Here is a 27,073-nt window from a genome sequence, read left to right on the forward strand (position 1 = left end):
TGCTCTATCCACTGAACCAAACTCACTAGGGCTCAGATAGTTTTTAAAGAAGGTTGCTATTGGATTATTTTCCATAAAGATGAAGTGAGGTAGCATTTGTAAAACCCTTAAAACAGTGTGTAACACATGGTAAGTACCACGTGAGAGCTTTTTAAATATAAAAACAGATACATCAAAGTATTTTAAAGGATAAAAGTCATTTTAATTTTGGACATATTACAAAAAAGAACAAAAAAGATAAAAATGCCTTTAGAAAGTTAATAAATTAATTCAATTATTATATCTGCAAATAACTTAGAAATCACATTTCTTAGTCTTAAATATAAGCCTCCAAATTCCATTTCTATTAATTTACAAAACTGGTCCTTTAAAAAAAGCCAAAACAGGTCCGTCAGAGGATTGACTGTATAGGAAAATTGACTTACATTTATGGAATAACAAAGTTTTATAAAAAGACATGCTTTTAAAAACTATTTGTTTTCTCTGTACTGTTAAAACTAGCTTTGTCATAAAGCAAATGTGATGGCTAACTGGTGGAACAGCAACATACGTGCAGAATATTGCACATTTTTCAATCATGGTATTGTATTTTTAGAACACACAGCTTCCATTCCAGGAATGGATCCCAGGTCAAACAGACGTTGTCCTAAAAAAAAACAACAACAAATCCCAAACATCCCAAAACACACACACACACACACACACACACACACACACACACTTCACTGCAGAAAATCTCAAAATGTAAAGACAAGGACCCTGAGAAAATGGTCCTGTTTTCCGTGGTTCTGTGGTTTTCGTACATGTTGGTAATGAACACCGAGCAAGCCCTGTGCTAAGTAGTGATTTCATGTCAAAGGGACAAGTTGGCAGTTGTGGGAGTATCTTACCCTGTCAACAGCACTCATGGTTGCCTCATTATATAAACTTCCTTTTCCCTTTTAAGAGGGAATTTATACAGTTAAATAGTTTCAAATCATTTATTTTTAGTTTCCTTAAGAGAAGCATATGTATCTTGTTTGTATTAGTTTTGGGGGGATTCCAAAAGAGTTGTCTAAATTTCCTGCATTTTTAGCAGAAAATAAAACCTTCAACAAAATTAATGGATGCTGCCCAAGTGGGGAAGCGGGGGAGGAAACGCACAGGCCGGCCTCTTTCTAACGTGACCGCGCAAATGGCCTTCGCATCCCATCATTTGGTGATAGACCCTTGTTATCTTTATGTTGTTAATTCACTGGCACACACACTGGAAAGCTTTGTAACCACGCTATTTCTAGCCCGAACTGGATCTGTCCCAACATATCGAGCTTCTTATAGCAAGAACGAGCTTTCTATTACATGCAAAATCACAGCTGAAGAGTAAGGCCTGTGACCAGATGAGACAATGCGTAGCCTTAATAATTCGGGGGGGGGGGGGGGAGGAGAGGGCCCCAGCAGGCAGTTATGGCCCCGTCGTTCTTGGGTGGGAATGTAAAACGATGTGCTCTTTTTCTTCCTTCCGTGGACAGGGCTTGGATGTGGCCACAGCCCTAAACTAGAACCCTGGGAAGTCTGTTATTTAAAACACCATTACTGGTGGCAGGAAGGCAAGATAATGGTGGTGCTAGGGGTCACTGGCTAATTTTACATGTGTTTCCATACTTGGAAAATAGCCAGAGAGCTCACAAAAGAGGAACGTTCTCATTGAAATCCAACTAAGTTGCAGCCCCCAACAGTCGTATCACCTTAGCAGGCGCGCACACGGGGCAGGCAATGGGTGCAGACCAGTGCTTCTCCCCTCTCCCCAGGCCCCTCCGACAAGCAGAAGAGCGGAGGCATGCACCTGAGCCCCGAGGGTTCCAAAATTTAATATTTTGCCTTAAGAATTAGTGTTGACTTTCCCTGCTGATAGCGCTTGCAAACATGGTGAACGTTCCTAAAACCCGCCGAACTTCCCGTAAGAAGGGTGGCAAGCATCAACCGCACAAAGTAACACGTGTAAGAAGGACAAGGATCCTCCATGTGCGCAGGGAGAGCGGCGTTATGACAGGAAGCAGAGTGGCCATGGTGGGCAGACTAAGCCGATTTTCCGATAAAAGGCTAAAACTACAAAGAAGATTGTGCTGAGGCTCGAATGCGTTTAGCCCAACTGCATATCTAAGGGAATGCTGGCCATTAAGAGATGCAAGCATTTTGAACTGAGAGGAGATAAGGAGAGAAAGAGTCCAGTGATCCAGTTCTAAGCTTCATATTTTGTTTTATTACATGACAATAACATCTTGATATGTTAAAAAAAAGAATTAGTGATTTCCTTTCTCCTTCCAAATATATTAGTGTTTCATTATAAAAAGAAATGTCCTTTCACTCTATAAAAAAGTAATATCTGAATAAAATAATTCTCTAGGAGGATGTATCTTTAAAAAAAATTTGATAGTCTCCTGAGTGCCTCCCCTCATCCCAATCTGAGATACAAGACCCCAGTTCTAGTCCCAGCTCTGCCAATCACAAGCTATGTGAGCTTTGATAAGCCACTCAGCCAGAGCTGCAGTTTTTTATTTGCAAAAACAAGTGCTTATGAGATTTTAAAAATTCCCTCCTACTTGTAACTCAGTGAACGTCGGCCCATGAGCCAAGAGGTCACGGTTTGATTCCTGGTCAAGGCACATGCCCGGGTTGCGGGCTCAATCCCCAGTGGGGGCCTGCAGGAGGCAGCTGATCAATGTTTCTCTCTCTCATCGATGTTTCCACCTCTCTCTCTCTCTTCCTTTCCCTCTAGAATCACTAAGAATGTATTTTAAAAAAGTAAGTTGCTGTAACTAGGCTTAAACCACACACACATATGAGGCTAAGTCTGAAAATAATCATTCTCTAAACCAAGGGACCTGCTGGTTCTTCTATAACTCATTGTTTTCAATGTCTGTTAATGATTTTTTTTATACTGTTAATGTACAGACGGGAAATACTCTGTAGGCTTGTATGCCATGGACTTCACATCTTTGACCTAGATGCTTGGCGTCCTTTTTTTCATTCTTTCCTGGGAAGAAAAGCCAGTGGTGCTAAGAACAGCAGTAAAGAGTCATGGACAGGGGAGCGATAACCCTGAAATTTAAATTAAGTAAAGAAGGAAGAATGAGGTGGCTGCAAGTCAGTAGGGAGAAGTCGTAGGTTGGGTCCTAGCCCAGTTCTGCCATGGACTGGACAAGTCACCTCTGGCCTCAGTGGGCACAAAGGTGCAGTGAAAGGCTCTCTGCAGGGAGGCTTTATAAGGGACCCAGATGACTTCTCCTTCGGATGTGGAGAGGGCAGTGCCTCTCCTGCCCTCACCAGCCAGAGAAGCCAGCTGGTTTAAGAGCTGTAAGCCTTCCTAAAGCCACCAGGGACTGAGGATGCTGCTGCAAGGCAATCAGCGCAATGCAGTCCCACAGGGACGAGGCCCTGAGGGGAGAAGGAACACAAGCACTCCCTGGCTTCTGCAGAGCTCAGGAGGAAGCGTGGTTTCCACAGACGGCGGGGGGGGGGGGGGGGGGGGGGGGGGGGGAGAGAGAAGAAATCAGCTAAAGATTTCAATGAATTCTTTTTTTAAAGTACATTTTTATTGATTTCAGAGAGGAGGGGAGAGAGAGATGGAAACATCAATGACGAGAGAGAATCATTGATTGGCAGCCTCCTGCACACCCCCTACTGGGGATTGAGCCCACAACCCCAGCACATGCCCTTGACTGGAATCGAACCTGGGATCCTTCAGCCCACAAGCCGACACTCTATCCACTAAATCAAACCGGCTAGGGCAGAATTCTTAAAGGCTATGTGGGGTCTGATGTGTCAGTCCAGAAAGGTGGAGCTGTAGCTACAGTGGAGTCTGCACTCACTGGAAAGCCCTTTTCTACCAGCCTCCACCAGAGAACAGTAACTGAAGGTCAACACCATGGCAGGCGCTGTCCTGGGCATGGGAACAGGTACCAGCACATAAACAGAAGCAGCTCTTCCTCTGAATTTCACCTTGGAGTCACAACATCCTGCAAGGCAGACACTTCTCAAAAAAGCCTTTTTTCCTAAATATGTAAGAAATGTAACATTTGAAAAAGGGAACAAACACTTATTGTTTTTACTTGGAAATAATATTGCAAATATAATTGAGAGATGCTGAACCTCAATCTAGATACCAAAAACCATGTTCATGGATTCAAATCAGGAGCAATTATACTGTATATTAAAGAACCCCTGGCTTTACAGAAAATTGACCAGAGTGTAGAAGAGGAATTCTGTGGCACAGCAGTTAACAGCCCAGGCTCTGACCTTGATCCAGTCAAGGTCAATGGCAATGAGGGTGACTCAGTCTACTGCTACAACCTGACTGGCCTTTGAATCTTGTTCTACTATTTACTGCTTATGTGACCTTTGGAAAAATTCTAAACCTTCATTTCTTTATCCCCAAAATTGTTACAGCAGAGTGCAAACAAAATAATGTCTATATAAAACACCTACCCCAATGCCTAACATGCAGTAACAGCTCGAGAAATTGTTGCTCTTACTAGTAAAAGCAATAGTAATAATGAATGAAAGTTTCCTACTAGATATTTATGTACTTGGGAGGTATATTTATACTTACTCTACCAGGCACTAAAGTCAAACAATTATGTTTTCTGACTTGAATTTTTAGGTCTATTTAAAGAGAGGTGCTTCCATGACATTGAAGTTTAAGTTTTAGAACAGGTGTGTGTATTACAATGAAACGCACTGAACTAATGGTGAATCTGCGCTCTTTAAGAACGTATATGTTATTGTTACACTAAAATAGCTCATCTGCTTAGGAAATACGATGTTAAAAAGTATTCCAAGTCTAATGCTGAAATATCCGTGACCTTTGACTAGAGACAGTTGATTTGAAACCCACTGCATCATAATCATATTCCACCTAATAACCAAAAGTTGTATTTATGGTTGCTTAATGACTGGGACCAATGCCTACATTTTGTCCAAACAACTGCCATTGCTCATGATTCAGTCAAGGTCAATGGCAATGAGGGTGACTCAGTCTGCTGCTACAATTAGAGCAAGGGAACACTTGAAGAAGTTGCCATGGAAACTGTCTATCGCCTAGCAATGACGATTCAAAAATTTTGAGAGGCAATCCTGTATTAAATTTGCAATTTATTTCTTGTGGCAGAAACTAATTTTAAAATCAGTTTGAAGGTCCTTAAAGTAATGGAGAATGCTTATTACAGAACGAGTTACTAAATGAGACATCTTCAGTCTAAATGTCATTGGACTTATATTTTCAAAAGCTTCGAATGCACCCAAAAACATATAAATAACCCAATTTTTATCTTGCTATTGTTTGTGATACAGGGTTATAAAATAAAAATGTTTCATTCATTATCATCTATTTAAAAATTATTTTTATAGATTTCAGAGAGGAAGGGAAAGGGAGAGAGAGAGAAACATCAATGATGAGAGAGAATCACTAATAGGCTGCCTCCTGTACGTCCCCTACTGGGAATTAAGCCCACAACTTCGGCATTTGCCATGACCAAGAACTGAACCGTAACTTCCTAGTTCATAGGTTGATGCTCAACCACTGAGCCACACTGGCTGTGCTATCATCTATTTCTGTATTTCTATCATATGAAATCAGTTTTGGGGACTGGAACTTAGCATGTGTAACATTTATAAGGGTCTGACTTAAAATGACTCACCTTAGGATCATAGTTTAGCAACCAATGAAGTCATGAGTTGGGGCTGCCCGTCAATTTTACTATTTTTGGGGGGTAAGAAAAAGATGCCTAATTTTATTTTGTGGATTTTCCGAAACAAAAGTTTGTAGAAACAACTATCAATATGTAAAAGATAAAATGTAATGTAGCATGAATAAAATTCTTCTTTTAAAGGCAAAACGTTGATATTAACATAGAAATACAGAAAAAACGCTGTTAAAAGAATCTCTTTAAAATCTAGTTGGCAAGAAGGACTATGATCCCCGCCTTTTGTTTCTTCTATTGCATTCTTTATTCTGCTTGTATCAATTTGGGAATAAGGAAAAGATTTTGTTACAAGAGCGATATGAAAAACAATCAAAACACATTTAGGCATACATTGTAATAAGAAAACTTTCAAGCTAGTATAAATGGCAACAAAGCTAAAATTCACTTGGTAGCCTTTTCATAAAAGTGATAGTACAAGGAAGCACTATAATGAAGATGCAGCTTTTTCTACAATCTGTAGACAAGTGACAATTCTCTTTGGTCAGCTGTCCTATAAGTCACAGGCAGTTTTGGTTTTTCTTCAGTGAAATGAAATTCATGGTTTCCTTAAGGTCCAAAGTCAGAGCTGTTGTGAGACATTCACCAGCTCACGTGGTACGTGTGAATCACAGACATGAGGTGCACCAGAAAGATCGCACTGGGCGTCAGGTGAACAAAAATTCTCAAATACCCAAAGAACAACAAATGGCAGTATAAAATCAACTTGAGAATGTACAGTCATCCCTCAGTATCCGCAAGGGATTGGTTCCAGGATCCCTCCAACCCAGGATACCAAATCTGGGGGTGCTCAATCCTTCATATAAAATGATGAAGTATTTGCATATAACCCACACACATCCTTCCATACACTTTAAGTTATCTCTAGATTACTTACAATTCCTAATAAAATGTGAATGCTACGCAAATACACTGTAGTTGTTATACTGTATTGTTTAGGGAATAATGACAAGGGAAAAAGTCTGTACATGTTAAGTACAAACAAAGCCAACCATTGCAGGCCCAACTACATAGCACACATCAGCAACGTTAACTCCCCACCCCCTAAGTATTTCCACCTGAGGTTGGCTGTAGCCGTGGATGTGAAACCCGTGCATATGGAGGGCCAGCTGTAGTTGCTTTCTTAATAAAAACGCCTCTCCAAGCACATTTTTTAGAAAGCAGTTTTCTTTCCCTTGTATGTGTTTGATTTATGTTTAGGAAGCATGTTGTGACATTATTTGAACTAATTTACTGGTTATTATTCAGCAGTCATTGTTAACTCTAACTCTTTGGTATGCCAACAAGCCAAATAAAAGGATGATTATAACTTTCTTAATGACTTCAACTTTATGTCAATTAAAATTTGAATAAATTGGATGAGGAAGCAGACATGTTGAGAAAAAAATACAAAAACTGAAAGACAGACAAACTAAAAATGCATTAAGTGTGCAAACAAAAAATAGCTACAAAATGCCTTTTACAAAAGGTCTCAAAACAGTTGCTCTCTGAATACTCCATACACCTCCTAAGAGCTTTGGGAACAGCAAAAATACAAACACCCACCCAGTATTCTGTGCTCCCTGTAATTTAGGGGCCGTGGTAGGTCTGGTTCAATGTACTCCAAGGAGCTGGGTAAGTTTTTTTGTGGTTTTTTTTTTAAGTCCTTCAGGTTACCAGGCTAATTGATGCATTTAATCCTCCCAACAGCCACCATTAGCCAACATGACATCCCAGATGAAATTTGTCATGTCCAATACTGAATGACGGTGTTGTGAAAAGCACAGGACTAAAGCAGTGACCAATGGACACAGGCCCTGTACGGGTGCGGTTCAGAGTCCAATGGTGGGAAGTGCTGTGAAGGCAAAGGAAGGGAGAACAAGGAGGATAAGTAAATGCGGTGTAGACCGAGACCCGGAGAAAGCAGCAGGAAGTAGCCTGCTGAAGACAACACATTACAATGCTTTTAAGGGTTTCGGTCAGTGTCATTAGAGACTTCCAATTAAATAAGGAAAAATATCAGAAGAAGAAAATGCCCAGTTGTGGAATACATAATTTATTAGCAGTTTTAGCCAATCTCTCTTGAACTACCAAAAATCAGACTATGCTTAATAGCGTGAGGGTGCTATTTACTTTACAGGCTAAGACTTGGAGGATAATATATTAAAGTAATTTTTGAAGATGATCCCAAATATTTATTGTACATAACGTTTCCTGTTTTTTTTTTTTCTTTCTAAACTTTAGTCTTAGTTTTATCAAAGTAACAAATGAGGATACAGGCAGTCCTCGGGTTACGTCGGACTCGACGTATGTCATTTCGTGGTTACATCGCCATCTCCCATTTATTTATTTTTTAAAAAAAGTTCCGTCATTTCGACGTATGTGCATATGTGCTTTATGTTTTTTATTATTTATTTACCACAAGTAAAGGTCACGAATTGTTATCTTTCTTTTAAATTTTTTTACTGTTTCACTTCATTACTGCTGTGTATGTGCTCCATGTGAGTGACGTAGGTGCTTATGTAGGTGGGTTCTGACTTACAGGAAAATCACGTTACATCACCATAGGAACGGATCTCCCACATAACCCGAGGACCTACTGTAATTTAAAAGTCAAGAATACTACTAGATTTGAAACAAAAAAGAGCAGTCCTCAGGACCAATCTTTTCTCTCCCCCAGCTACCACTCTCCAGAGGCAAGTATTGTCAACCATTTTAGCTACTTCCTCCTGCATCTGTCTTCTTGTTCTGAAATAATGTGTGCTGGTATTTTTTAATTTTTAACTTTCAACTATCTATTGACTTCTCAAAAACTGAGACTTTTCCTCTTCTAAATTAATTTCAGAATCAGCTTAAATTCTCCTAAATTTACTATACTGTGAAAGTACCCATTTTTTAAACCACTATATGAAGCAGACAATTAAAAAGAAATATATCTCTAAAGCTAAAATGCTAAGAGAAATGAAGCCAAGATTTAACCGGGAACCTGAGAGTAAGATCATGATTCAAATCTGAAGACAGTACTTTAAGACAATGGCAGTTAACCAAATCCTCTTGTATCTGAACACCTTCTCTGCAAAAATGCAGGAGAGCATGTAATAATTTCTCACACTTTGTTACCAGAGTAAAATCTGAGACTATATGAGCTGGAGGTTTTCCAGAGCACTTCTGAATTCAGTGAGGCCTCTCTTAACTGTCCCCCATGGCCATTCCCTTTGACTGACACATTTACTTTGTCCCTCTCAGAATATGACGGCCCTAGGTGGTTGTTTTATTCCTTTTCTTTTTCTCTTTTGTTTTCTTTCCTTTCTTTACAGGAGTCTGGCATTCCCAATAGGCACAGCCGTGATCCTGCTGGCTTTCTCTCTTGCTCCTGTGTTATTACATTTAATTTGTGTGCTTTTATAACTTTGTACTTACGCCCACAGGCTTTTGAACAATGGGTACCCATTCAATAAATCCAAGAAATAAATGACTTGGTGATTGTAAGTACTTTGAACTCAATGGACAGAAGGATCTACATAAGTAATATAATAATGAGGACAGTAGGATGAAAAATTGAAAAGAAAAAAACACACAATCTAAAGCTTTTACAAAAGGCCAGTGTGTGCGCGCACACACACAACCACACACACACATGCACGCACGCACACGCACGCACACACATTGCCATCCTTTGTTACACAGCACTCATGCTCCTCTTTTGTACTCAGTTCTCAAAACCTCTTCCTCTATATTTTTTGAGAGGAAAATGACAAACATGCTAAAATACATTTACATGCTTTCAAGGAGTATTTCCTTTGAGCCATGGATGGAATGGTGAGTTCAAAGCTTATTATATAATGTAAGAGACACTTACATATCCTATATAATAATAGAGTAATATGCAAATTAACCATCACTCCGCGACAAAATGGCAGCGCCCATGGCCACAAGATGGCGGCGCCCAGTGCTCTCAGGCCCACCGAAGTCCCCCAGTCCCAGAGAGGGCTACCGCTGAGAGCAGGCAGCATGCGACTGGGTCTGTTGGCCTGGGAGGGTCCCGAATATCCCTGGCTGATCTGCTCCCAGCCTCGGCCCTGGCTGTTGGCCTGGAGGGCTGCTGAGGCTTCCTCCCCTCCACCCCCACATCGCTCCCAGCAGCGACCTGGCAGTAGCCTGGGAGACTGCGAACAACCCCCGTGTGATCTGCTCCCAGCGGAGAGCCGGGCAGTGGGCTGGGAGAAGGAAACCCCCGCCCCGTGTGATCTTCAACCTGGGCAGTGGCCTGGGAGACGGCGCGCACCCCCCTCCCCCCCCCCCCCGCGTGATCTCCCAGCCGCGACCCGGGCAGTGGCCTGGGAGATGGCGCGCACACCCCCCCGCGTGATCTCCTAGCCGCGACCCGGGCAGTGGCCTGGGAGACGGCGCGCACACCCCGCCCCGCATGACCTCCCAGCCAGCCGCGACCCGGGCAGTGGCCTGGGAGACGGCGCGCACACCCCGCCCTGCATGATCTCCCAGCCAGCCGCGACCCGGGCAGTGGCCTGGGAGACGGCGCGCACACACCCCCCCCCCCGCGTGATCTCCCAGCCAGCCGCGACCCGGGCAGTGGCCTGGGAGATGGCGCACACCCCCGCCCCGCGTGATCTCCCAGCCGCGACCCCGGCAGTGGCCTGGGAGACAGCGCACACACACCCCGCGTGATCTCCCAGCCGCGACCTGGGCAGTGGCCTGGGATATGACGCACCCCCCCAGCGCGATCTGCATCCAGCCTGAGACCCGGGCAGTGGCCTGGGAGAAGGCGCACACCCCCATCCCCCCTCCCACCCCCCACCCCCCCACGTGATATTCTCCCAGCCACAACCTGGGTAGTGGCCTGGGAGGCCGCGCGTACCTTTCCCCACCTCCCCCCCCCACAATCTGCACTCAGCTGTGACTGGGGCATTGGCTTGGGAGGCTGCACGCACCTCCTCCCCCTCCCCTCCTTCCCCCCAATCTGCTCCTAGCCTCGACCGGGGCAGTGGCCTGGGAGAAGTCACACATCCTCCAGCGTGATCTTCTCCCAGCCGCAACCTGGGCAGTGGCCTGGGAGACAGCGCACACCCCCTGGCATGATCTCCCAGCCGTGACATGGGCAGTGGCCTGGGAGATGGCATGCACCCCGGGCGTGATCTGCTCCCAACTGAGACCCAGGTAGTGGCTTGGGAGAAGGCACACATCCCCTGGCGTGATCTTCTCCCAGCTGCGACCCAGGCAGTGGCCTGGGAGAAGGCACACACTCCCACGCCTGATCTCCCAGCCGCAACCCCGGCAGTGGCCTGGGATATGGCACGCAACCTGGGCGGATCTGCTTCCAGCTGAGACCCGGCAGTGGCCTGGGAGATGGCACACACCCCCACATGATCTGCTCCCAGCTGAGACCTAGGTCCCAGCTGGGAGCAGATAGTGGGGGTGGGGGGAGGTGCACAGTCTCCCAGGCCCCTGCCCAGGTCCTGGCTGGGAGCAGGGGAGCGCATTTGGGGGTGACCGGGCTTTCAGGGGAGGGCAGTTGGGGGTGATCAGGCTGGCAGGGGAACACTTAGGTATAGATCAGGCTGGCAGGGGAGTGGTTAGGGGGTGATCAGGCTGGCAGGCAGAAGCAGTTAGGGGTAATCAGGCAGGCAGGCGAGCAGTTGGGAGCCAGCAGTCCCGGATTGTGAAAGGGATGTCCGACTTCCTGTTTTTAAACAGGCAGTCGGACATCCCCCGAGGGGTCCCAGATTGGAGAGGGTGCAGGTTGAGCTGAGGGACACCCCCCCACCAGTGCATGAATTTCATGCACCGGGCCTCTAGTATCATATAATCTAATGGAAATAATTCCAGTGCTATGATAGGCCATTTGGAGCTTCCTATAACCTGAGTTTATGAATACACTTTGACTTTACTACTATACACTTGGTTTACTAAGCATGACTTGATTTAAAATCTGAGAGACATACAGATTTCAAGAAAATTAATCAGAATATTTAGCTACTTGAGGTTTATTATTACAAATTATTAATTAAGGTACCGATATAAAACTTGGATTTTAAACAAGCTTCACTCATTAGTCTACACAAGAACTTCATCAAGCTGGGGATGCTACGAAGCAGGAACGGGCACAGACATACTCAAAAGTAAGAAAGGCTAAATAGAAGATTGAGAATCATTAATTTTATACTTTCTTTCCTAAACGTCAATTTAAAAAATCGAATCCCTGAAAGAATCTTTACATGATTAATCAGCGGTCAGTTTATACTATTCAAAAAACTTCCCATTTTTACATGCACAGATACCACCTCTGTTTGGCCAAAACTGGCGGATAGGTTTAATCCTCATCGCATCCTCAATTTTCAACCCAAGTTGTTTTAGCATTTTTTCCTCTTTAAGGCATGCCCATCTGACACCATGCACTTGGGGTATCCCCAACTCCCCTGTTACAGCATGTTCTCTTCTCCCCAACTTCTCCGAGCTCTGCACTGATTCTTCTCTTCCTCTCATGCCACTTTCCCATCATGCTCTCATCGACTGCCATGACGCTGAGTATCTTATTCAGGTTGACGACACCTACCTACATTTCCATTTCCAGTACTTCTCTGAGTTCCCAGCCATTGTCATCTCTCACCAGGTTGGATTAATTGGCTTCTCAGTCTCAACTCTTACCTCTTTCAATCACTTCTCCATAATACTGTTTCAAAGGCACATCTGTTGTTCAAAACCCTTCAATAACTATATGCCAAAGTATATAAATAACATCCCAAATCCTTACAATGAATAGCCCACCAGGCCTGGCATAGCCTGACACTGACCTATGCCTCCAATCTCATTTAATGCTACTCTTTCCAATACATTTGGCCTGGTTTCAGTTGGAGGAATAAGCAGAGCTCTGTCCTGCCTCAGGGCATTTGCTGTTTAAAACACTCAATCCCTACTCTTCCTCTGGCTGACTCTTATTGACCTGCCAGGTCTCAGATAAATAGCACTTTCTCAGAGAGCAAATACCTCATCTCCCTACACCCCAAATCTAAATGAGAATGCTCACAATTCTCCTGCATTAAGTCACAGTTATTTTCCCTAGATGTATTTATAATTTTGTATTTATTTGCTTGCTAAAGGATTTTTTCCCTCTAATGACTCTCTGAAGTGAGGCAGAGTCCATGTCTGTTCATTCATCACTGTATGCTCAATGCTTGCAGCAAACATGACATGAATAAAATCATGTATTTTGAATGGATGATACCCTCCTTGAATTTCTGCTGTTTCACTTTTGTATCTACTCCATTTAATCTTATTTAAAATCTAATAATAAGTAATTAATAAGAGGACTGTTGTGCTTATTTTCAGATATGGAAATTGAAACTAAAAAAGATTAAGTAGTCACTGCCATTATATTTCCGGGATAGTTCTAGAGCACTTCTGTTAGAGGCAGACCTCATTTCTGGAATTAAATCTCTTGTACTTTGTCTATTTGCATCTGATACCTAACAAATCCTTTAGGCATAGGATTTTCATGTTACTGGGCATCACTATTCCAATGACCTTTAATTTGCCACATCACCAACAACAGAGCACTCCATCATTCCTCTCAATAGAAAGGCGATAAGGCTCCATTTATAAACAAAGAAGAGGTATATGATGAACTTTCAAAAGTTGAGAGAAAGATGCAATTAATAGTATGTTCTAAAGCCCACAATTAACTCAGAAATAGATTATTCTTATGTTCAGGTAAATTCTGCCCAGGAAGAATACATGAAAAAGCTTGTCTTACCCTCCATTACTGAGTAATGATAAATATATTTGAATGAATATAACCACCCTATATAACAAAGAGCTAATATGCAAATGGTCGTCTGGCCCCTGCGCCCTCACGCCGGAGCCAGGGGACCTGAGGCTGGGCCAGGGGACCTGAGGCTGTGCCCCCCGCCCTGCGAGGCTTGACGGGGGTGGGGCCGGCTGGGTCTGGGTCTCGCACGATTTCGAGGCGCGCATGGGTGGGCGGGGACTTGATTCTGGGTCCCACAGCGCGCCCCAGACTCTGACAGCAGGAAGATTTTCATATACATTTTACTAATTTTCTTTCATCTCTGACACTTCTATTATAGAGTAAGGGCAAATAGCAATATTAAAATATTTCCTCTAATTAATTCCCTTTTAATGTACACGAATTTCGTGCACTGGGCCACTAGTGACATGATAATATCCATCATTTAGTGAAAACCTACTATGATCAAGGCGTTAGCTAAGAAAGTTATATGTATAATCACTAATATTAAATTCAACTCTACAGAGTAGATATCTTCATTTGATGGGTAACTGAAGCTCAGAGAGCTACAATAACTTCTCTAAGGTCACTAACTTAAGTATTTACCAACCAAGTTCACACCGAGTCTAACCTGCAGTGTAAACTGATTCCATTATGCTACAGGGCACTGGAAAGAGACTTTTACTTGGTCTTTCTGAGTTTTTAGGGATGGGAGAATATCATTCAGGTGGTAGAAGATGTAGCAGTAGTAACAATGGCCACTAACATTTACATAGCACTTGTTATGTGCCAAATATTGCACTAAGTGCTTTCTGTGCATTCTCTCACTTAATTCTCACAACAATCCCATGGGCAAGGCATTATTGTTTTTATTTAAGAAATCAGAAAACCAAAAATCAGAGGGGTTAATAAGGCCAAGGTCACATGAAGATTAAATCTAGTTTTTCAGATCCCACTATTCATACTCTTTAACAATAACAAAATTTGTAGTAAAAGACACAGGGCATTTTCTTCATTTTTGTAAAAAATATTTTTTATTGATTTTTGGAGGTGTACAGGAGGCAGCTGGTCGATGTTTCTCTCTCAAAGGAGAGGAAGGGAGAGGGATAGAGAGTTAGAAACACCGATGAGAGAGAAACATCGATCAGCTGCCTCCTGTACACCTCCTACTGGAGATGTGCCTGTAACCAAGGTACATGCCCTTGACTGGAATCGAACCTGGGACCCCTCAGTCTACAGGCCAACGCTCTATCCACTGAGCCAAACCGGTTAGGGCGACACATGACATTTTCTACCAGTCCAGCAATGCTAAGTATATTCACACTGTTGTGCCATTGCATTATTTTGCTTTATTTTCCCATGGGAACTTTTAATCATTCATTTACCTCTGCCTGCAATCATTATACATCTCTCTTTATTAGAATGCAAGCTTCATGAGAGCAGAAATTTTTATCTTCAATGATGTCTTTACACGGAGAAAAGTGCCTGATAAAACAGTAGTTGTTCAGCCCAGCCAGTGTGGCTCAGTGGTTGAGTCTTGACCTATGAACCAGGAGGTCATGGTTTGATTCTTGGTCAGGGCACATGCCCAGGTTCCAGACTCATTCTCCAGTAGGGGGTGTGCAGGAGGCAGCCAATCAATGATTCTCTCTCATCATTGATATTTCTATCTCTCCTGCTCCCTTCCTCTCTGAAATCAATAAAAATATATTTAAAAACGAAACAGTAGTTGCTCACTACTTGTTGGATGAAGAATAAGGCATTTCAAGTACCATATGGCATGTGTTTAGGCACACATTACTCTTTTTTAACTGGTATTACTGGAGAATATTAGTAATTATATGGAGTATTCACAATAGATATGGAAACTTAGGACTTGAAGTTGGTAATGAGCTAAAGTACTACTAATAATGAAACAAAAGTTACTCTTGTTCCAGTTTGAAGTCATGGACCAGTATGAAAGATAATGCCTGGTTATTAAAGGCTCAGGACTTTTTAGGCTTCAAACATGACCCTTAAAAAGGATAAATTCACTCAACTGATCAACGAGCACTGTACATTAAAGGGAAAAAAAGGTGTTTCAGAGTAACCCAATACCCTCCTCGTCACCTCAGTCAAAATACAAACTGGAGACCATAGAAAATACCAAGTGAGAGATTACAGGTGACCCAAAGGCATGAAAATAATTAACCATGCTTGCCCTTCGATCATCAAACAGACATGCTAATTTCATTTCCGTGGTGCCAAGTATATTTTAGTGAAGAAATTTGGTTCTTACATGTCAACTGTCCAAAAATAACTGCTCTGTTGTAATAACAAATCAAGAAAACCAATATACTCCAATCATGGAATAGCCTCTAACAACTGCCAAAGCAAAAACTAACTTGTTCCCAAAGTAGGGTATACCACTTCTCATGACTGAGATCTCACATCAGAGCTCAAATAACTTACTAGTATGAATAAATTTAGAAACAAGTTAGGCTTAACTTTATCTATTATTCATTGAATCTTCTAATAATACCAGAAATCTAGGTAAACTCATGCTCTAATGATCATTTTGTTTTTTTGCATGCATAAGGTGATCTCCAAATATTCTTACATGGATTCTTAAGAATTTTCCAGAGATCCATGAAATTTCCAGAAAAACAGGTAGAGCTGAATTCTCAAATACAATTTGTTTTCAGAAATTAAATCAACTCAGGAAAGAGTTGTATTTCCATTCATACACTGAGTAAGATTACTGTTTTTTTTGGTTCTTATCTGGAGAAACTAAAAGTGCCATTTTAAAAACATTTGCAGCTTTGACTATAATCAACTGTAATAATAAGATACCAGCTCAAAAAATTCTTTTCATTTAAACCTCTTTTGTAATACAGCTTTTTAATAACCCTCATAATAGCCGAATTAAAGGACCCCAACAGAAATCATTCATCCCACATAAAACAAACATTGCCTTTTCTTCTTAGCTTTGTTTTACAAGTTACATTATTTCCAGATGACGCTTGAGGGGACTATGGTTTCAAGAATTAGATGTTTAAATAGACAGCTGCTTTCTATTTGCCATGTAAATCAAGGATATATCAAAGAAAATTCCAAATAGTAGACTTCTTTCCTTCCTATTAAGAACTACAAACTCAGGCAGAATGGAAGAGAGAGGGAGAAACAATCAAAATTTGAGCAAACAGAAAATTAAAACAATGGTTTCTTAAATAACAAAGAATTTGAAAAAATCTCTGGAAAAGGTGCTTTTTAAAAAAATTATCTCTACACAGTAGCAGGTTAGAATTTTTTTTACTACAATGAAAAGGGGGAGGGGGGACCGTGATCACTGGTTTTTACAAATTTATCACACACTGCTACTGAATTTAATATGCATGGGTTATTTTTTCTGTATTCTTTAAACTTTACTTATAACGTTAATTAATCATTGCCAGATTTCAATTCAAACACATCCTATTTCCTTTTATAAGCCAGAGGAAGCAACATAAAAGTTATTTAAGTATTTTTAATGATAAATAAAAAAACTCTTTAGAATATTCTGCCATACTCTGTAAGAAGGGACAAGACAAACTTCCTTTTTGGGAATAAAGAAAGGCCAATATTCTTTCCCTCAACTGAGGTATGCTTTTTTAAGGACGAAGGAGTAATAATAATTACTATTATTATTTTAACAAGAGGGGAGTAAGCCCTCCAACTAAAAACTGTGCTCACAAGCATTCTTAGAAACTCTCTGGAATTCCTCGTTCAGAAGTGCATCCAAAGCCAAGTTATAATACAACCAAGAAAATTGGTCTTATGTTTAAGTCAGGCCTGCTTTTTAATTAGGAAAAAAAGTGGCAGGGTGGGTGGGGAGCTTGCTCACTTGCCACAGGCTCTATTTATTTGAATTTTAAAATCAATTGCATTAAAGAACAAACTTCCTGGGACCTAATCAATGTGGGGCTTGGGATCTATTTAAGTTCAAAGCAGTTGTGTTCTTTAGGGGTGTTCACCAACCTTATTCACCATAGTAGGCTGTTAGTTTGTTTTTTACACTAGTTTCTGCATTATGAAAGTAACTAGAAAGACCTTGATTTAAATTTCATGATCCTCCATGGAGAATTGGCTGATTCTAGGGCTGAAGCAGGGGAAATACAAGATGAGTTGGAACATCTTGAGGATCTAATAAAAATAAATAAAAAAAAGAGAGAAGGAAGAAAGTGAGGGAGGAAGAGAAGGAAAAAAAAGATAGGTACATATTCAAAGGGCAAAGAACACAACTTGAAAGAGCTCCCAATGGCCAAAGTTGGAATTACGTACCAATGAAATAATAGTCCTGGTTTATAAAACAGGGAATAAATTAGTATCCAGGAGTCCATACTGATATAAATAATAACTGCCTAAATAAACACGCTGGGGAGAGGTGCAAGTCTCCTTGCAGAAGACTTCAATTATTAAAAGTAGGAGAAATCAGACAAATAGAAAATCATTAATAAATCAGTAAAATATGCTGCAGGCAAGACCAATCAAAGGATGCTAAAATATGTGGGAAAATGTTTAAAGAGAAACAGGATCTTATTGGCATAATCTCGAAGTATCTCCCCAAAATATATAGTAACTAAAAAGGGAAAGCTGGCAAGTTTACAGTGAAGAAACTTGGCAGACGTCACCCTAGTGAGGTGTTCAAAGAAAACACAGGTAAACATCACCAGAAACACCAGCATCATGTATACGGAGCACTGAGAAGGGCCTATCACCTCTGTAGTATCCTTCCCAACAATGCATGTCAGATGAACCCAAGTTGAGGGACATGGTACAAATTAACTGACCAGTACTCTTCTAAAGTGTCAAGGTCATGAAAGACAAGGAAAGACTAAGGAGACTTGACAACAAAATGCAATGTGGGATCCTGAATTGGATCCTAGAAAAGAATAAGGGCACTGGTGTCAAAGCTAGCAATATTCAAATGAGACTTGTATTTTAGTTAACGGTATTGTACCAAGGGTAATATCTTAGTTTTGATAAATGTTCTGTGATATATAAGACATTTCTAAAAGAGAAAGGGTATATAAAAATTCTTTAAAACTGTTCTGTAAGTCTAAAATTATCTAAAAATAATAAAGGAAAGAGGAAGAAAGGAGGCTAAATTGTGTATATACTTAAAAAAGATTTCAAGATCTATACATATGAAGAATATTAATGTAAAAACTATAAAGTCCTACTTTCTTTACCCTTCAGTCTTACTTCCCACAGGTAACCACTATTTAATGGCTTCTTGTACATTATTCTAGAAAAATTAAATGCATATTTTTAAACAGACATGTACATTAACCTGTACACTATACTGTGTGGGTTTTAAAAAACTGATTTAAGTGTTATATCTTTTTATATAAACCCATATAGACTGAATTCACTTTTTAAAAAATGGCTGCAGAATGTTGTATTGAATGAATATGTACTTTATTCAGTCTCCTATTGATGGTTATTTTACTTGTTCCCCTTTTTTTTTCCTTTTTGCTCTCAAACAAGGCTGAAAAATACACATACCTTTGCATAACTGTGTAGCTAATTGACTAGCACTTTCTAAAGTCAAGTCACTCTACAAGAAACATGTTTTTCTTCCTTGAAAATATTAAGTTTTTCAAAGTATAAGATTTATTTTCCTATATTTACCCTCATGCTATAATGCCAGCCAAGCTGATGTCTATCTGCTATTACATTCAACAAATAGTACTTGTTTTTTCTAGTGCTCCAAAGTACTACCTTTTTTTTTTTTTTAAGACTATTTAAAAAAAGTTTTTTTTATTGATTTCAGAGAGGAAGGGAGAGGGAGAAAAGAGATAGAAACATCAATGATGAGAGAGAATCATTGATCAGCTGCCTCCTGCACGCCCCAGGGATCGAACCTGCAACCCGGGCATGTGCCCTTGACCAGAATCGAACCCAGAATGTTTCAGTCCTCAGGCCGACACTCTATCCACTGAGCTAAACGGGTTAGGGCCAAGCACTACCTTTTTGTTAAATGGCTTCATCGAGATAAAATTCACACACCATAGACTTCACTGAATTAAGATGTACAATTCAATGGTTTTTAGTACATTCACAGAGTTGTACAACTACTGCTACAATCTAATTTTAAAACATTTCCATCATCCCCCAATGAAAACCTGTACCCATTAGCACTCACTCCCCACGCCGAACCATCTACTATTTATCTCTGCAAGATTTGCCTTATGTGGCCTCTTGTTACTGGCTTCTTTCTCTTAGCATGGTTTCAAGGTTTATCCATTTGAAGCATGCATCATACTTCATTACTGTTAGTATATGTGCTGCTGAGTGAGCATATTTCATTCCTTTTTATTGTTGAATAATATTCCATTGTATGGATGTACCACCTTTTATTTATCCATGGACCAGTGACAGACATTTGGGGTTGTTGCCATTTGGGGGCTATTATGAATAACAGTGCTATGACCATTCACTTCTTTGCATGGACATATGTTTTCAATTCCTTAGGGGTACTTATGACCATATGCTGGGTCATATGGTTATTCTTTGTTTAGTCTTTTGAGAAACTGCAAATTGTTTTCCAAAGCAGCTGCATAATTTTACATTCTCACCAGCAGTAATATAAGGATTCTAATGTCTCCATACCCTCACATGTGATTATCTGCCTTTTTTATTATAGTCATCCTAGTGGGTGTGAACTTCGTTATGGTTTTGATTTGCATTTCCCTAATGGCTAATGATGTTGAGCACCTTTTGATGTGCTTCTGTCACATGTATGTCGTCTTTGGAGAAATGTCTATTCAGACCTTTTGTCCATATTTTTTTTTTTTTGCTTTTATTTTTTTTAAATAAATCTTTATTGTTCAGATTACTAGTTGTTCCGCTTTTTTCCCCCCATAGCTCCCCTCCACCCGGTTACCACTGTCCTCATCCATAGGTGTATGATTTTTGTCCAATCTCTTCCTGCACCCTCCATACCCCATTCCCCCCGAAGGATTGCCAGTTCACTCCCTTTCTATGCCCCTGATTCTATTATATTCACCAGTTTATTCTGTTCATCAGATTTTTAATTCACTTGATTTTTAGATTCACTTGTTGATAGATATGTATTTGTTGTTCATAATTTTTATCTTTACCTTTTTCTTCTTCTTCCTCTTCTTAAAGAATACTTTCAGCATTTCATATAATACTGGCTTGGCGGTGATGAACTCCTTTAGCTTTTTCTTATCTGTGAAGCTCTTTATCTGACCTTCAGTTCTGAATGATAGCTTTGCTGGGTAGAGTAATCTTGGTTGTAGGTTCTTGCTATTCATCACTTTGAGTATTTCTTGCCACTCCCTTTTGGCCTGCATAGTTTCTGTTGAGAAATCAGCTGACAATCGTATGGGTGCTCCTTTGTAGGTAACTAACTGTTTTTCTCTTGCTGCTTTTAATATTCTCTCTTTGTCTTTTGCTCTTGGCATTTTAATTATGATGTGTCTTGGTGTGTTCCTCTTTGGATTCCTTTTGTTTGGGGTTCTGTGCGCTTCCTGGACTTGTAAGTCTATTTCTTTCACCAGGTGGGGAAGTTTTCTGTCATTATTTCTTCAAATAGGTTTTCAGTATCTTGCTCTCTCTCTTCTTCTGGCACCCCCATAATTCTGATGTTAGTACGCTTGAGGTTGTCCCAGAGGCTCCTTACACTATCTTCAAATTTTTGGATTCTTTTTTCTTTTTGCTTTTCCGTTTGAGTGTTTTTTGCTTCTTTGTATTTCAAATCTTTGACTTGATTCTTGTGTTCCTCTAGTCTGCTTTGGGTCTCTGTATAATATTTTTTATTTCAGTCAGTGTATGTTTAATTTCTAGTTGGTCCTTTTTCATATCCTCGAGGGTCTCGCTAAATTTATCGGCCTTTTGTAGGAAATTCTTGAAAAACCTTATAACCGTGGTTTTGAACCCTATATCCAGTCGTTTGCTTTCCTTCATTTCTTTCATTTGTGACCTATTTCTTTGTCTCCACATTTTGGCTGATTCCCTGAGTTGACAGAGTGTCTTTATGTGCTAGGTGTCCTATAGGACCCAGTGGCTCAGCCTCCCCAGTTACCTGAGGTAGACACTCTTGGTGCACCCCTTTGTGGGCTGTGTGCACAGTCTTGTTGTAGTTAAGCCTTGACTGTTGTTGGTATCACTGGGAGGAATTGACCTCCAGGCCAACTGGCTGTGAGGATCAGCTGTGTCTATGCTGGGAGAACTTCTGTGCTGGAGACACCCTTATGAGGCAAGACTTGCTTCAGTGGGCCTTTGGTGCTCACTGAATCTGTCCCCTGAGTGTGTCCCTTATGGATCTGAGGAGTTGTAATCTGGATGGTCCTACTCTGACCCCTGGGTACACTGGCTCCTGGATCTCCAAGGAGGTGCTAATTTAGCCTCTGCCTGAGGCCACCCAGCAGGAGCTACGGAGAGATCTGCAGATTCCTCTTCTTTGTTTGTGTTTTGGAGGTGCCCAGATGAGGCCCAGCTGTGAAGCAATGCAAGCTGCTGTGGGGCCTTGGGCCTTCTTTTGGATGTTCTGGATCTCTCTGACTCAGCTGCAGTTTGTTAGGTAAGTTTAGATTTCAAAGGACCAGGCCATTCATATGCAAAAGCCTCTGCGCACATCTTGGATGGGGCGGAGTCTCAGGGCGGAGCAAACAGCAATGGCTTCCTGTCAGCCCTGCCCTAAGAGGCCCCCATGTCTCAGTGTCCCTTGGTAATCGCTGCAAGCACCTCTGAGAGAAAGCCGCCCTCGAGTTCCGCCCGAAGCCAGACAGTCCAGTTTCTCCCCGTATGAGTCTGGGTCTCCAGAGTCTCCCCTGGAACTGGAGTTCAGAGCAGTTGGGAGCTTGTGTCTCCCTCTGGATTGAAAAAGCCAGCCACATACCCAGTTGCCAGCCTTCTCCGTGCGCGCATGCGCCTCCGTACCTCTGCACTTTACTTCCGCAGCTCCTCTGAGTCTCAGTGTGCTTTTCTCTTCCCTTCTAGTTGTAGAATTTCCACTTAGCCAGCCTTCCTGTGGTTCTGGATGATGTCCATTTTGTCTTTTAGTTGTAGTTTTGAAGTTGTTGTGGGAGGCAGCAATTTCAGGTGTTTACCTATGCCGCCATCTTGGTTTCTCCTGTTCATATTTTTTAATGTAGTAAAGCTTTATTCCGCTTTGCATCACAGTCCAACATACCCAGTTTGCCTTCCATGAGATGATTTTAAGACCTCAGGCTCTCCCTCCCACTGGATTTCCCGCATCTAGATAGCAGATGATGAGGGGAAGGGAAGTGTGTAAGATGGTGCAGTGGTTATAGCACTTCCACCTACATTCCCCCACTGAGAGCTAGTCAGACATTCCTCTCCGCCCCCCGTCAAGATGCAAGGGTGTTGGAAAATGTTGCTTAGCTTTGTAATAAGGAAAGGAAATGGGTTTTTCTGATTCTGGCTCTTGCTCATTCTGGCTTGTGCCTTTGCATTTCATTGCTTGGAATGAAATGGGAGAGTCTGTCCTAAGGAAAGATTAAAAAAATCCTTTGATGATCAAAGGACAATAAATATAACTTGGTCCCGTATGGTTCCACCTAGAATACAAGTTAGATTCTTCTAATCTCAAATAGTTGCTAAGGTGATTGTTAGAAATTAGGCAAACAAAGCTTATATGATACTGTGACAATATTCATAATTAAAAACCATGCCTATAGTTTAATAAGCAAGTATAACTCATTTATTATTTTCCTTTTATTTTCTATACTGAGGTTCTACTGTATATGATCAGAGTTCTAAAAAAAATTGTTGAAAGAGTCTTCTTTAACAATCCTCTGTCCCTTTAGTCACTGAATTAAATTTTATGAAACCCTGATATAAAGACACTGAAGCTTAGCCAAGTCAACTGAACTTCACTTGCTCCCTAAACACCTTTACTGCCCCAAAGCGCCTGCAGAGCCAGCCCTCACTCTCTCGCCCACAGAGGACCTGAGTGTAATTTGTATTTCCCTTAAGCAGCCGGGCACTTCCTCCTTATCTACAACTTGGTGGAAGGCTTGAGGTTTCCCCTGGCACATTCAGGCAAACATGGTTGTACTAGAGTAATAATACTAATGTTTTTGTAACTTGTTATTTGCTTTCTATGTTGTTATTCAATTGGCTTGTGAATTATACAGTATAATGAGAATAAACATTTTCTTAATAAACTCAGAAACCTCTAGGTAGACTGAAAGTACTCTATGTACTACAGTGAGAATAAAAACACATCCTTATTTTAAGCACTTATTCAAAATCTGTGCTAATATCGTTTATCCAATCCTGGTGTAGCAAGTATGCATCAGGGAACCCACGGCTGCCTTAAGACCCTCCATTTTCCTTTTTATCACAGAATTTTATGCGGTTGTTGGTTGGCAAAGACACTTAAGTAAAACTTCTGGGGAAGAAGAGGGAGGAACATATTTTATTTCCCAGTTAATGACAATTTAAAAGAGAATGACAATGAAAACATGGTTTCAAAGGTGTAAAACACTTATTCATAGTGTTTGGGCAATGGGGATGGTGAATAAAAGCACACTCTGAGTTATCACGGAAGAAGAACATAGGGCAGTGCTTACTTTTAAGGTCGCTGTTTTCTTCAATCACCTTCAGCCCAGTGGCCGAAGGAGTAGTGACTCAGCTACCATCACTAGTGCTGAATCAGTGGTGCCCACCCTCTTTAATTAACTCTGAGGAAAGGCAGCAAAATTCAAGTTCATATTAAAATGAGGACTGTTAATGACAGATTCCAAATGGAATTTTCCCAGTATTTCCAGGAAGCAGATGCTTTAAGAAATTCATGTTTACTCAGTGAAAATTTCATGCGAGAAGAAAATAGTCAGTGACTCTAAAAACTGTGATGTTCAATAGGAGAATTCATATGTCTGTTAGAGTTCAACATCCCCTCATTGCACCATCACCTCCATAATTGGAAAATACTATAAAATATGACCCATTTTCTCAAAGAAATATCATTTTATGGATTCTTATTCGAGGGGAATGCTGCTAGGGTAATCTCAAGAGTGTATACATTTTTTGTGTGTGGAGTAACAACAGAGAAATACTACGTAAATCAAATGATAATTGTACAAAAATAACAAAACATTTATAGATGAACCAAATTCAAACTCCTAAAAAACACAATTCCCACTGCCATGCTGACCTTTACAGGTTTCCAAGTAGCCATTAAGAAGACACAGTTTCCTTATAACAAGTCATGGGAAGGACAGAAGTAAGTGAGCTATTATACTAATTTTTTAAAAGTTGAGAATATTCAACTAACAGGAAGACCGTAAAAGATAAATGTTTTGTGTGTGTGTGTGAGAGAGAAGTACTTTGGAATTATAATCTTAATACCTTAATGGGATGACAGATCCTATCACATACACACACACACACACAAAATAAATAAATGAACGAGAAGAAAAATAGCCCAGTCAGGCTGTGGCTGCACACAGCTATCTCTGTTTATCAGCGACTGCTATCCGGACTGGGTGCTGTTCCCACAGTCTCATATCAGCACAACCATTTAGAAATGAAACAAACCACAGGAAACAAGCAAAACAACTCTCTGGCTGTCTGGTATGCATCGCCACTTCAAAATCAGAATCTAAAAATTCTCTCATAAAGTTTCTAAATTATCAACCCACTAAGTTGTTGTCTGGGGATTCAGAGAGGTCCTATTAGATAGAGCTTGATGAACTACTTCTGTGGCTTATAACAAGATAATTTTTAGCATCCTCAACTACGCCATGTTCCAAAATATAAGAAATGTCACCGATAGTGGCACTGCCCTATCTGTGAACTCATAATGCATTCTCCTTCCTATTACTATATAATGATTCCATCACGTGGTATTATGCTCTTCATCTTTAAAGTGGAAGAACCAAGGCAGATGTTCCTGCTGTTCTCTGCTGACATGGCTGACAGGACTAGAGATGCACCTGACCTGGGCAGAGCCAATTAGAGTCTCTTTCCCAGGACTTTGAAGACTCTGGTCAGTGCGCTAATGGCGGGACACACACAAAGACATGCTATGGCTCAGGAGGTAGAAGAGGAAGGGTTGGGGTTGCTATTTCAGTCAGCAAATGGAGAAACCTGGCCTGGAGTAAGCAGAAGAATAAAACTGAAGCAAAAAGCAGCAGAGAACAGAAACAAAATGACCTCAGAAAGACAGTATATTCTTGAGTACAATAGCTTTTCAGTATCAGGTTCTCGTTCTCTATGAAACCCGTGTTTAGGTCTTCCCTTTGAGTGAGAAACCTTTGCATACTTCCTATAAAAACCCTCCTTTTATTTTTCTGTAATTCGTTTGAGAGGGTTTATTGACTAAGGTAATAAGAGTTCTAATTATGAAAAATCATTGGTTTAGGTTGATTTTCTTCAACCATTTGTTAGTAATCATTAAAATGTTTTCCCTTGACTTAAGATGTCACTCCTTCATTTGTGCATTCGAGATTTCTAGGGCACCAGGATCACAGGCAGATCTTGAGAAGAGAGAGGTATTGTTATTTACACATTTAGCAATGAAAGGAAAACTTTTTATTGACAAAGTAACGGTAACTACTTACATAATCTGGTAGAGGAACATCATTGGAACTTAGTGAACCTCTCAAGGACTGTGTAGCTTGTTCCAGAACTTTGTTGTGTTTTTTAGACAGCAAGGAAAACAAACTGAAAAAACACACACAAAAAAGAGACTCCAATTATATTAAAATAACTAAGTGTCTTCTTTGCTAGTTCTTACATGGAATTATATAGTTCCACAGAATGTCAATCATTCTAAAACACACTTGTAAGGATTCTTTCTTTCATGCTTGTGTTAATAGCAAGATTAACAATGCTATTGGTAGGACAAAAATGAAGTGAGAAGAATATTTAAAGTATAAGGGTTCTGAAGTATTAAAAAATTGACAAGTTAAAATTATATTTCAAGCATCAAAGAAATTTTCAGAAGATTACTATAGTGGGAAAAAACAGAAGACAAACATTTAGAAAACCTGGGTTATGAAATGACTTTATGAGTAACTCACAGTGTAATTTATTACAAGTCACATGAGCTTGTTTTATCTCAATTTTCTTACCTTTCAATTACTGTGTTGGATTAGATTATTTCTTTAATATAACAGAGTCTATGATTTAATTTTATAGCTTTATATTTTTATTTCTCAAAAAGAATAACTTTAAATATATATATATTATAAGATTTCTGCCTCTGACAATGATGAACTACCTGGTACTGAATAACTCTCTTGTTGTAAACAACTAAGAAACTGGACAACATATATGAAACAACTGTTTTCAGATGTTGTACAACATCTGAAGTGCAAGATTCTGACCCCTAAAAGAAGAGAGACCTATATATGGTGAGTTTTTGCCTAGAGGAACATTCCAGACTGTAGTTCAGAATAGTGGAACCCAAATAGTACACTCAATAACACTGTGCTGAGCTGATAAGACAGAGATATGAATTTGAGGCTGCTGTGGCAGCTGGAATTTGCAGGGCAGATATTAGATCGGAGAAATGCAAGAGGGAGGTCCAGAAATCTGCAAAGGCTCTTCCGTAGTGTTTGGCTAACCACTAAGC

The 27,073-nt window shown here is 40.7% G+C and overlaps 1 protein-coding gene across 2 annotated transcripts in view; it reads right to left on the minus strand.

Moving 5' to 3' along the window:
• Positions 1 to 27,073, minus strand: part of DYM (dymeclin) — a 238,356-nt gene that overhangs the window by 39,938 nt on the left and 171,345 nt on the right. For both annotated transcript variants that reach the window (XM_079784585.1, XM_079784586.1), the window contains one exon: positions 26,058 to 26,160. In XM_079784585.1, the coding sequence (XP_079640711.1) occupies positions 26,058 to 26,160 (103 nt within the window). The remainder of the gene's footprint in view (positions 1 to 26,057; positions 26,161 to 27,073) is intronic.

Source organism: Cnephaeus nilssonii (genome assembly GCF_951640355.1).
Source record: "Cnephaeus nilssonii genome assembly, chromosome: 11".
Lineage (NCBI taxonomy): Eukaryota > Metazoa > Chordata > Mammalia > Chiroptera > Vespertilionidae > Cnephaeus > Cnephaeus nilssonii.